Raw genomic sequence first — 13,246 nt, 5'->3', positions numbered from 1 at the left:
TTGAAAGAAACAATAGTGTATAGATCTGAAGGTGTGAACTGAATTGTGAATTGACTATATTAAGTTGTGAATTTTTAATGAACTTTGTGTATGTAAGAATGTAATAGTGTTTATAATTATTTTGAATTAAACTCTGAATAAGTGAATTAATTGTTTATTAAATAGTGAAAATAGTAATTAAGCTCTCAACCAATGATTTTATATACATATCTGATTTAGAAGGAAAGATGATTGCGATGGTGGCACGAGTGGTTGATGGTAATGTGTGGTAGTTCACTACAAGAAAAAGACCATTTTACAACGCACAAACCACGACACTCATTGATTTATGTTACGCAAAAGAGAGTGACATTAAAAAAGTGTCATTTCTTCAAAAAAAAATTTAAGGATTTAAGTCACGCATTATTGCATGCCCTTAAATTAGTGTCTAAACTAAAAAAAACACGGAGGGCACATCTGTGTCATCTAAGGATGTCGTTTTATAAATTTTAATGGAACATGTGTTCCATCCTTTGATAGCAAAGGGGGAAACGAAATCCTAAAAAATTAAAAACCCTGCGTTTCATCCATCTTTTAGGGTTTCCATGTAAACCCTAGACCTTATTTGCATGTTTCATTCTCTGATTGTTGTTCGGGAAGGAATAACAAATTTATCCTCTCCACCAGTCGTCAACCTTCACTCTCTGCTTCTCCTTTTCTCTGTATACCGTAGACCTCATTATGCGGCTGTAACTCTTCCTCCCTTTCGTATTTTTGGAGCTTGGCAGCCATACACTGGTCAACGATGTCAACTATCCTCTTTTATCCACCATTTTCTCCCTCTGAGACGTTAAAGACACACCATCCCAAAATTGGAAGAACTAGGGCTTTTGTGCTCTGGATCTCAAAGGAAACAAGTTTTCCTCGTCCCCACCCTCACCCATCCAAATTCCTTCTTCTTTAAATGATTATATGTTTTTACTTGTCAACCGTACCTAAATCAATATATCTGTCTCTCTTGTGTCTTTTCTCTTAATATCTCTCGCACTTTCCTATTTATAGCAAGAATTTGTGAGCGAAAAGAAAAAGGAAGAAAGAAAAGATGTGCCTATTTTTCCTCTGGTTTGATCACAACCCTTCTTCTCCTTTCTTATTATTTCTTTTTTTTTTTTCGATCTGCAGGTGAGGGTGTGAGGTGGCGTTCAAAGGTTGTCAAGGGGTTGTGAGGAGATGATGGCTGGTGATTGTTCGTCTTCATTTGTATTCCCAGGTAAATTGTCATTCCCCCGAAATTTAGGGTTCTAGGTTCATACATGCAGAGCAAACAACACACACCCATTGATTCATGTTGCCAATTTAGGGTTCTAGATGGAATTGGAATTCAATTCCATTCCATTTCCAGTAACATAAATCACTTATACCAATTTATATCTAGGTTGAAGATACGTAACAGATAAGTGATTTGATGAGCTCCATTCAGGATTACTAGATGAACAATCTGCTTCTTGTGGTCTTCTTCTTTCTGTATAAAAACCAGGTTGTTTAGGTTCAGGTAATGGAATTTGACTACCTAACATAACAACCACCAAAGGCATATCTGGTCTATCTTCAGGATACTTTTGCACACATAGTAAACAAATATAAATTGCTTTGTTCACTTGTGTATGTACATATGAATCGTTAATAGTGTCATCCATCAGTTCCAATTGCTTCCCATTTTTATATAGCCTCCATGGCTGACCAAAATATGTCATGTTAAAACATTAAAAAAAGTTAAAATATTTTAACACTTTCACGTGTTGAATATTGAAACTTACATGTCCTAAAAGATTAAGATCATGATTTGCATGATGAAATCCTCTATTTTTCTTTCCATTTACTATCTCTAACACCAATACACCAAAGTTGAAGACATCAAATTTAGTGGAGTAAATCCCATCAATGGTGTACTTTGGTGCCATGTAGCCACTACAAGAAATAAAATGTACAAAAATCAATTAGTGTTTTATTAGGTGTAATTAAAGATAAAAGGTTTATCTGTTTATATAAGTTCTTACTATGTTCCCATTACTCTTCTTGTATTTGCTTCTGTTTTACTTCCTTCCATACTTTTTGCCAAACCAAAGCCTGAAATTCTGGGATTCATATCTTTATCTAACAATATGTTGCTAGCTTCTAAATCCTTATGAATAATTCTTAATCTGGAATCTTGATGAGGATACAGAAGACCCCTTGCAATCTCTTTAGTAATTCTAAAGAGATTTTGTAGAAATCGAATCATTTATACACTGTGCACTTAGTAAGGAGTTGTTTCTTTTTAACTTAATGAGCTTAATAAATTAAGCACTTAATATGTAGACATTAACCATTTACCTATTTCTTTTTTTCCCCTCCCAACTTTTTTATGCTATTTGCGTTACAATGTTTTAGATTGAGAATAAATTACAAAATGGTCCATGTGCTTTCTGATTTTCACCGTGTTTGGTCCAAAATTGAAACTTTTTTAATTTTTGGTCCTTATTTCAAGGTTCCATGAAGAAGCATGGTCTCCCTTTGTGAAGAAGTTAAAAAACATTATTCATCCTGGAGAGGTATTCTCTATTTTGTTTATGATGTTTTTCATAAGATTAATATTAACAACATATTTATTTGACATTTAGTTGTATTTATGAAGGTAAACCGCATCAGGGAGCTTTCTCAAAACAGAAAAATAGTAGCAACACACACAGATAACCCTGATGTACGCATTTGTTTTCCATTTTTCATTTTTGGTCCTTTAGTTTATTATTTTTTTGATGTATTCTTTTAGTGAAATACAATTTTATTAAACTAGGTCCTAATTTGGGATGTTGAAGCTCAGCCCAATCGTCATGCTATCCTTGGAGCCACAGAGCCACGTCCTAATCTGGTAAGGATCACTGTAGACAATCACAATCCACACCACATTTAGAGTTATAATGCTAAATTATGTACCTTTTATCTGAAACAATTACTATTTCTTTCAGAGACACATGGGTGACTATCTCAAAGATGTGGCATTCTTTCATATCTAAATGATTACAGATATAAAAGTTGAATAAGGACTTGAAGTTTCACTCTATCCTCAAGAAACAAGTTAGAATGTCAATTCACTTCATTGTCACTTTCATTTTGTTATTGATTTTCCCCTATTTTTAATATAAAATATTGTTCTTAATTCTGATTGTATGTTTTTGACAAATGGAGATTCCATATTTGGATGAATGGGATGTGACATCCCCTTTTTCACGGCCAGCAAAGACCGATTTGTTTATGCTTTGTTTTTTAAATCAGAGTAATCGTTTAAAGAAAACAGTTGCGGAATTTGTTCCCAAAATAAAATGTGATAAGAATTTATCAAAGCATTTCTTTAAAGAAATGTATTTTCATTAAATAACAAAATCTTGGGACGTCATGTTCCGATACAGACCAAAAGCATAAACAGTATAAAATAGACCTTAAAACAGTTATTTATAATTACTGATCTATAACCCAAAATCTCTCGTCAAGTGCACCAACTTATACTCTTGTGCCATTACCTGTAATGCAAAGAAAACTGAGTGGGTCAGGCTTGGGAGCCTGGTGAGCATATAGGGTTTTCAACCCACAATAATATAATTATTATATTTAATCGTCAAACAATCAACCCAAATACCCATCCCCATTATCTTTTTTACTCTTAAGGTTTTACCCTAATAATCAACTATCCTTCATTCATTCATTCCTAAGGATTTACCTAAGGAATTGGCACGAAGTTCATTGCTGCCAAAGTTTATCTATCAGGTACTAAATCCATAGCTATTAGGCGCTAACTCCATAGTCACCAAGGTTCACTTAACAGGCGCTAACTCCATAGTCGCCGTGGTTTATCTCGTCTATTGACAATATTGGTTCCGATACATCCTCTAGCAATACATATCAATGGGTTTTTAAAGTACACCGGTGAACATCAAGTCCACAACACCTACATGTTGCGAGCTTGCTAGTGTTCCACAGGACTGTCTTGAATAGTCCGTGGTTGTCATCCCTACTATGTTGAATGACGGGGGCCATCATTTGGGTAAAGGTTTCACTCATTTTTCACCTGTCACCCTCATCTCATGATCTATATCATCTTTCGTCTCATCCTCAAACTAATCTTTCCTCACACACCAACTATTTCATATACCCATGTTCTACCCAACATATTAGTAGATAAAAATATATATTTTTATACATAGTTTAAAACTTGTATAGCATTCTCATTCAATACATATTCCAAACAACAGATGAGACACATACACATAACACGTATTTCATAGAGAATGAATCATATCTATGAGATAGAAGAAAGTGAATATAAATTCACACATATAAAAACAAAGTATATACATAACACGTATTTCGTATAAAATACTTCGTAATTATGCGTTAGAAGAAAGTAACTACACACTCACTTGATCAGAAAATAATCGGACAACACTACGACTTGTAGAAGTAGTATTCTTCGGTAGATCCGGAAGATCTTCACAAAAATTGGCTTCCCGCGGGCAGAGCTTCTGCTCGGGAATTTTACTTCTCGGGATCTTTGGGGCTTCGGGATATTTATTGCACAAAAATCGAGGAAAAACGGGAGAGATTGAAGAGAAAATGAGCAAAGGAATCGGCTTCCCTCGCATTCTATTTGTAGGGTGCTGAATCTGGGATTACGCTGGGCGTACTCAGTACGTTGGGCGTATGTGACGTCATTGCATGCGTATGTACTCGAGTGACGTCATTGCATGCGTAGCTAAGGCGGTTTCGGGTACGCTGGGCGTACTCGATTAAGCAGACTTCAAACTTGCGTAACTTTCGTATACGAGCTCCGTTTTTTACGTTCTTTATATCCACGCGTAGGCGAGACTAGGCTCTACAGCTTTCATTTAGACTCCTTCGGCTAATTTTGCCTTTATTATTTATTATATATTTTTAGTAGGCCGGGACAAGAAAACTCTGTTATAAATTCATAACTTCTTCATCCGACGTCCGTTTTCGTCTGTCTTTTTACCATTGGACTACTATCGACGAGATCTTCGATTCTCGTTTAGAATGTTTCGACCAACAATCACTCGATCTCGAATTCGAGTTTCGGGATGCATACTACTAAGCTGAAACTTAGAAAAATCATAACTTCCTCATACGAAGTCAGATTTGGGCATTCTTTTTATGCACGCTCTTGGTTTAACGAACTCTACAACTTTCGTTTAGATCACTAGGCCTAAATATCACTCTAACGTAATTTCACTATTTACATCGCGCTGTGTCATGCCGGTTCTGTCACGAAACTTCGACAAGTCATAACTTCTTCGTTATAACTCAGATTTCGGTGTTCTTTATATGCACGGAAACCTTGTGACATATACTACAACTTATTTAATATTATTCATTCTAAATAATCTTCTATAAAAAATTCATTTTTTATGCTTATCGTCTCTAAATTGACTAGCCCTAATCTACGGGCGTTACAATTATCACCCCTTAGGATTATTACGTCCCGGAATCATAAACGAAATAGGACTTGTAATATGATTCCAATCTTCTGACTTACGTCAGATGTTACATCGAACTTGGTTCTCTGAACCACATAACAAACTCATCGTAGTTGGACTCAATTTGATATGACCACTAGGGTCAGTATAACCACCATCTTACTAGTCATTACCGAAACAATGGTAATGGCATAATTGAATAAAACGAGACCAATCACTAGCTTCTTGGTAACCTTGTGACTTTCCATGATCCAAGTGTGGTCTTGTGCTTCCAGTAGTATAGATCTCTACTACTATTCACACCTACTCATACTCGTCCCAAGTATTGTCTCGCAGTCCTCAAGTCCTAAAATCACAAAACAATTTAACACATACTAATGTGTCTAATTAATCATAAAAAATCTCCTAGACTCTACTAGGACTTCTTCCATGCGTATCTTCAATCATCAATTCTACTTCAACTCGGTTGGTGATGGAAATTCCATACGATGGGACAACTTCAAGAATTACACCAATCGTTCCATCATCCTGCCAATCGAAGGTGTACTTCAGACATACCGTACTCCTTTAAACATATTGTTATTTTATCAGACATAAACTAAAGGCAAGATACCACCTTCGATATCTTCCGATAGGTGTCATTCATTACATCAGATAACAAAACCAGGTTTTATATTAATTCTTGAAACTATTACACAAAAGTTCAAGTTCACCCTATACTATGCCTCTAATAGGCTACACTTCCTGATACAGACTATATCTTGATATGAAGTCTTCATTCTTGAATCCTCACATTGTTTTCTGCTTCATCAAGAATCATGTGGAATGCCTTTGGCTTTGCTGGTTCATTCTTCTTTGGGCAATCTCTAGAAAAATGCCCTTATTTGTTCCATCTGTAGCACACCTTCTTGTCGGATGTGCACTTGTTGGCGTAATGACCTTTCATTCCACATTTGTAGCAAGTCACTTATTCGTCGCATCTCTCATAATGCTTCAGTGGTATAGTTGGCTTTGTAGCTTCTTTCCTCTTTGGGCAGTCCTACTTGAAGTGAGCTTCTTCATTACATTCATGACATACCCTTTCGTTGAATGTACATTCATCGGCGTAATGCCCATGCTTTCCACACTTAAAACATGTCACTTCCTCGCCACTTTTCCTAGAGTTTTTCTTTTTGCATTTCCCACACCATTTTTCTTTACCTCCTCTTTTTCTAGACATCGAGAACATGTTGCCCTTGTCAAACCTTGAAGACCCCTCAAATTTCCTCTTCTTGCCAACTTCAACCTTGTTGGCGATACTACCGTTGATCACTTCTTCGACTGACTTAGCAACCCCGATAGTTATCTCATGAGTAGGTGTCTGGCGTACTGGCACAGTAAGTTTGTCCTTACTTTGTTGAAGTAAACGCCTTGTTTCTTCCATCTGATGACCCAACATTATTCGCACCATTGCGTATACTCCCGCCATCGTGATTGGCTCAGGTGCATATGTTAGTTCTAATGCACTCCCAATCATTTGTGGCTCAGATTGCGGGTTGTCGTTTCCCAATCCACTTTGTGTGTTTGCCATTTTGATCTATACACCAAATTAGGTGAATTTAGATCTCTATTTTGATAAATGTTCAAATCATCCTTATCATTCCGAAACGTTTACATGTTAGTTCTAATATCGTAGTCGTATGTTTAGAAGCCTAAACACATAAAGTTCCCAGATCCGGTCGGCAATAGAACATAGATCCAAACAAACAATTTCATATATGGAAAACATATAGCATTTAGCACATAAAAGCATTTTAGGCATCATTCCTAAAATATACTAGTGCTTGTGCCTAAAATATGACAGACACTCACCTCACAATCTTCACTTAGAATTCTAAGTTTAAGTCTAGAAATCCTACAAATTCCTAGTTCGCTTAAACTAATGCTCTGATAACAACTGTGAAATCCCCTTTTTCACGGCCAGAAATGACCGATTTGTTTATGCTTTGTTTTTAAAATCAGAGTAATCGTTTAAAGAAAACAGTTGCGGAATTTATTCCTAAAACAAAATTTGATAAAAATTTATCAAAGCATTTCTTTAAAGAAATGTATTTTCATTAAATAACAAAATCTTGGGACGTCATGTTCCGATACAGACCAAAAGCATAAACAGTATAAAATAGACCTTACAACAGTTGTTTATAACTACTAATATATAATCCAAAATCTCTCGTCAAGTCCACCAATTTATACTCTTGTGCCATTACCTGTAATGCAAAGAAAACTGAGTGGGTCAGGCTTGGGAGCCTGGTGAGCATATAGGGTTTTCAACCCACAATAATATAATTATTATATTTAATCGTCAAACAATCAACCCAAATACTCATCCCCATTATCTTCTTTACTCTTAAGGTTTTACCCTAATAATCAACTATCCTTCATTCATTTATTCCTAAGGATTTACCTAAGGAATTGGCACGAAGTTCATTGCTGCCAAAGTTTTTCTATCAGGTGTTAAATCCATATCTATCAGACACTAACTCCATAGTCACCAAGGTTCACTTAACAGGAACTAACTCCATAGTCGTCGGGGTTTATCTCGTTTATTGATAGTATTGGTTCCGAGACATCTTCTAGTAATACACATCAATGGATTTTTAGAGTACGCCGGTGAACATCAAGTCCACAACACCTACAACTTGCGAGCTTGCTAGTGTTCCACAGGACTGTCTAGAATAGTCCATGGTTGTCATCCCTACTCTGCTGAATGACGGGGTCCATCTTTTGGGTAAAGGTTTCACTTATTTTTCACCTGTCACCCTCATCTCATGATCTATATCATCTTTCATCTCATACTCGAACTAATTTTTCCTCACATACCAACTATTTCATCTACCCATGTTCTACCAAACATATTAGTAGATAAAAATATATATTTTTATACATAGTTTAAAACCAGTATAGCACTCTCATTCAATACATATTCCAAACAGCAGATGAGACACATACACATAACACGTATTTCATAGAGAATGAATCATATCTATGAGATAGAAGAAAGTGAATATATATTCACACATATAATAACAAAGTATGCACATAACACGTATTTCGTATAAAATACTTTGTAATTATGCGTTAGAAGAAAGTAACCACACACTCACTTGATCAGAAGATGATCGGACAGCACTACGGCTTGTAGAAGTAGTATTCTTCGGTAGATCTGGAAGATCTTCACAAAAATTGGCTTCCCGCGGGCAGAGCTTTTGCTCGGGAATTTTACTTCTCGAGATCTTCGGGACTTCGGGACTTGCTTCGGGGCTCGGGAATGATACCGGGGCTTTGGGATATTTCTTGCACGAAAATCGAGGCAAAACGGGAGAGAGAGAGAGAGAGAGAAGAGAAAATGAGCAAAGGAATCGGTTGCCCTTGCATTCTATTTATAGGGTGCTGAATCTGGGATTATGCTGGGCGTAAATCTAGGTACATTGGGCGTACTCAGTACGCTGGGCGTACACGACGTCATTGCATGCGTATGTACTTGAGTGACGTGATTGCATGCGTAGCTGAGGCGGTTCCGGGTACGCTAGGCGTACTTGATTAAGCAAACTTCAAACTTGCGTAACTTTCACATACGATCTCCGTTTTTGAAGTTATTTATATCCACGCATAGGTGAGACTAAGCTCTACAACTTTCATTTAGACTCCGTCGGCTAATTTTGACTTTATTTTTTATTATATATTTTTAGTTGGCCGGGACAGGAAAACTCCGTTTCAAATTCATAACTTCTTCATCCGACGTCCGTTTTCGTCTGTCTTTTTACCATTGGACTACTATCGACGAGATCTTCGATTCTCATTTAGATTGTTTCGACCAACAATCACTCGATCTTGAATTCGAGTTTCGGGCTGCATACTGCTAAGCTGAAACTTAGAAAAATCATAACTTCCTCATACGAAGTCAGATTTGGGAATTCTTTTTATGCACGCTATCGGTTTAATGAAATTTGTGACTTTCGTTTAGATCACTAGGCGTAAATATTGCTCTAACGTAATTTCACTGTTTACGTCGCGCTGTGTCGTGCCGGTTCTGTCGCGAAATTTCGACAGGTCATAACTTCTTCGTTATAACTCGGATTTCAGTGTTCTTTATATGCACGGAAACCTTGTGACATATACTACAACTTAGTTAAGATTATTCATTCTAAATAATATTCTATCAAAAAATTTTTTTTGATGCTTATCGTCTCTAAATTGACTAGCCCTATTCTATGGGCGTTACATGGGATCAAAATGAAAAGGATCATTCCATCTCCTTAGGTGGGGTTGTTAAGGTTCTGGAGTCTAGCTCTCTTTGTATTCTAGTTTTATGTGGTGCAAAGGTATGATATTCAAATCTTAATGATCTTCAAATGTAAAACTGTAAAAAAATATTTGTTACACTCATTGATTTTAAAGCCAGATGTTGATGTGATGCAGAGAATATCAGGTCTGGAGCAGCTGTTGATGTGATTCAGAGAATATCAGTCTCCATATTCTCTTTAGTAACTAAGGTGAAGTAGAACAACTAACTCTACATGAAACATTTTATTAAAACGGTTTTTATAACAGGTGGAAATTTAAGACATCTGATTGTTGAGGCATGTATTGCAAGGAATCTTTTGGACACATAAAAATCCAATTCACCGTTTATTTTGTTTTCAGCAGCAACATACATATTGCACTCCATTATTCCTTTAAAAAATAGATTAGAACAATTGTACAGGGGTTCACTTCATAGATTGATTTCCTCCAATAAACTTTATATAACCTTGAACTATTTATTATTTGACTACCAGAGGTCATTGATTTCCTTTTATCAATGGAAATGGTGCACAACATTCTACTGGACTCTGAATAATCAGTTTTTCATGTTATGCTACTTGTCCATGTATAATCTTCAGGTGTTTAGATTACAATTCTCACTATTTACCTTTGACCTCCTAAACTAAACATAAAATTAATATATATCTTTTTTCACTTGAAACGTTTTCAAATTTTATGCACAAGTCAAGTGTTCTAGTTAGACACTCTATAGCTGATGCATTAAAATTGTTGTATTCATTTAGGCCTTGCAGTATTCTATTTTTATGGACATGTCCTTTGATTCTATTCTCAACATCTCCCCAATTTGAATCTCTATTTTTTTATTACATATGATGCAAGTCCTCATGTTGTTTTGATTACTTTATATTTTTGTTATTTTGTTGATTTGGTTCATGTGACTTTTGTTGAGTTTCTATGATTCTCATGGTTCAGTGTTTTACTGCTACTTGTTCATTAAATATTTGAAGGATCTCTTTATTATTTTTCATTCTTGAGAACCAAAATAAAAAAGATAAAGATAATCTTCATGAGTAGCCTTTTCTGGAAGTAAAATTATTGCAGAGTGTTGGAACATTCCCCTGTGAAGAAACCCATTACAAAAGGATGAATTATAGTGTCTGACTGTCTGTAGTGAAAGAGAGCATCAGATAGGAGATGAGATTTAGGTAATTAATCAATTAATTTTTACTTAATTATTAATTTTTTCACTGTAAGTTGTAAACAACAGAATTGGTAACCTCTTTTTTCCTTTTTTTTCCTGCCTCGTGCCTTGCTAGGCATTGAATTTTTAATGAAATGGCTTTTTTTTAAATGTAGATTAGTATACTTGTTGAGCCTTTAAAACATTCATCAGAAAGTATGTTTTCAATAGAGGACAATGATGTTTCTGAAATAGACTTTTTTTAAAGTATCTATTTTTACAAAAGATAGTTGTTGGATCCATTAAAGAGTTAATTCACTACCACAATATTTGTTCATCTTGTAAATGTAATTTCATCTTGGTATTATGTAGGTTTTCCTAAGAAACTTGTGAAGCAATTGTGAAAAATGCCTTATGGTGTTCATGCTTTGGGTGGAGTTGGAGAATGTGGATGTATTCTTGGTATATTTCATGTAGAGATCATATTGCATATTTTGAAATTCAGTTAGCAGCAATAAAATCTATCTATCTTATTGTTGTGCAGTTTTGATGTTACCGATGTTGAGCTAAGTAGTGAAGTCTCATAATCCATGTCTGGATTAGTTAAGAAATCAAAACTACACCATGAATAAAGTTGAAGCTTCCATCTTTCTTCCTTTCTTGGTTGAGTAGGTTTTTTTACCCTAATTAATGTTCTTAAAATACATGGATGTTAGTCATATATCGACTTCATTATTAATTTCTTGTGCAGACTGGTCATACCATTGAGAAACTACGTGAACAAATGATGGAACTAATGAAGAAGATCATACATAGCTATTCAGCTGCTATAACTTTCCCATATATTTTGGAAGGTTTGCATTCTAGAAACAACAAGACAGAAATTGAGTGTACTAATCTTGTTGGATTTTTGCTTGATAACCATTACACTGAGGTATATAACTACATATGATAGTCCTTTCAATTAATGTGTCACACTCACACCTTATAGGCTTATAGCTGAAGGTTGCTCATGTTTTCCATGATTATGGTGCAGTTAAGTGGACATATAAAAAACCTGCAAATTGTTGCAAATCTAACAGCAGAACGAGATAGTGAACTTAGAAAGGCTGCACTAAATTGTTTTGCCTCTAGTTATAAGATTCTCAGTATGCTTAAGTTTTCTTAAGGAGCAAATTTATGTAGAAAGGAATAATAGTTCTTTTTTTTGTTGGAAATGTCGAATCTGATTACAATTTTGATTTAAGGTGTTCTTTATAGCAATGTAGTATTAGGTTATATAGTTAGGGAAAACCTCTTAATAACAATGTACAACTGGATCCCCTTAATACCAATGTATTAAAAAAAATTACATGATGTTATGGATGAAATTGATTGTTTTGGTATATATTTGTTTCCATATTTTTGTATTATGTATAAATGAGTATCGTAAAGATGCGTCGTAAATGTATATCGTAAATGGTTGCTTAAGTTTATGACACGCTAATGCATGTCATCTTCATTTATGACAGGGGATTTAATGATACGCAATGTGTATCCTAAACGTGCGTCGTAAGGTTACGACACGCAAATGTGTGTTGTCTTCCTTTATGACAGGGGGTTCCTTGATACGCATTGTGCGTCGTAAATATGTGTCATAAATGTGCATCGTCTATAGACGACGCGCAAAAGCGTGTCGTCTCTCGTTATGACAGGGGCTTCCTTGACACGCATTTGCGCGTCGTCTGAGTGTTTTACGACACGCATTGCGCGTCGTAAAAAGTTGTTTTTCTAGTAGTGATTGGTTGTGATGGTGGTGGGGGAGTTTGAGGTTGACTTCTTTAAATATGTGAATTAGTGTATAATGGATTGTATTATGTTATTTTGTGAATTTTTATGTATTAAACTAAAAATAGACTGTATTAAGTAGTATATTTTTTATAAAATTTATGTTAAGATATGAATGAAGGTATGCATGAAAATATTAAATTGTGTATTAGTAAATTATTATATTTATTAAACTGTGAATATTGTATTTTAAATTGTGAATATTGCTTATACACGATATATTTTTTTTATAAAATCTACAATTTAGAAAAAGGATAATTGATTTTTTTAAGACATAATTCTATTTTTTACAAAAAAATTGTATATTTTGGTTGGAAAAATAAAAAATATTACCAAAGAAATGGGAGCTACAATGTTTGTTCTATTAAGTTGACTAGAAAAATGTTACTGAATTTAATGTTAGTCCGACAGCGATACGACAATGGTCAGA

The 13,246-nt window shown here is 35.0% G+C and overlaps 1 protein-coding gene across 1 annotated transcript; it reads right to left on the bottom strand.

The window, feature by feature from the left end:
• Nucleotides 1-1,394: 1,394 nt before the first annotated feature.
• LOC111892676 (G-type lectin S-receptor-like serine/threonine-protein kinase SD1-1) lies at nucleotides 1,395-7,074 on the bottom strand. The gene is made up of 5 exons (XM_023888724.1): nucleotides 6,780-7,074; nucleotides 2,953-3,028; nucleotides 2,037-2,231; nucleotides 1,797-1,947; nucleotides 1,395-1,715 (listed from the first exon to the last, which is right to left on the bottom strand). The coding sequence occupies exons 1-5, from the start codon at nucleotides 7,072-7,074 to the stop codon at nucleotides 1,395-1,397; spliced, it is 1,038 nt and encodes a 345-aa protein (XP_023744492.1).
• Between the last annotated feature and the right edge of the window lie 6,172 nt (nucleotides 7,075-13,246).

The sequence above is a fragment of the Lactuca sativa genome, chromosome 7 (assembly GCF_002870075.4).
Source record: "Lactuca sativa cultivar Salinas chromosome 7, Lsat_Salinas_v11, whole genome shotgun sequence".
Lineage (NCBI taxonomy): Eukaryota > Viridiplantae > Streptophyta > Magnoliopsida > Asterales > Asteraceae > Lactuca > Lactuca sativa.
Note: the sequence above shows the minus strand (reverse complement) of the source record. Positions and strands in the feature narration are given on the sequence as shown.

Coding starts and splice junctions, on each gene's coding strand:
- LOC111892676 (XM_023888724.1), bottom strand. CDS start 7,074: ATGGCAAACACACAAAGTGGATTGGGAAACGACAACCCGCAATCTGAG. Junction 2,232..2,952: donor GTAATTGTTTCAGATAAAAG/GTACATAATTTA, acceptor AAATCTCTTTAG/AATTACTAAAGAGATTGCAA. Junction 1,948..2,036: donor AGAAGAGTAATGGGAACATA/GTAAGAACTTAT, acceptor TATTTCTTGTAG/TGGCTACATGGCACCAAAGT.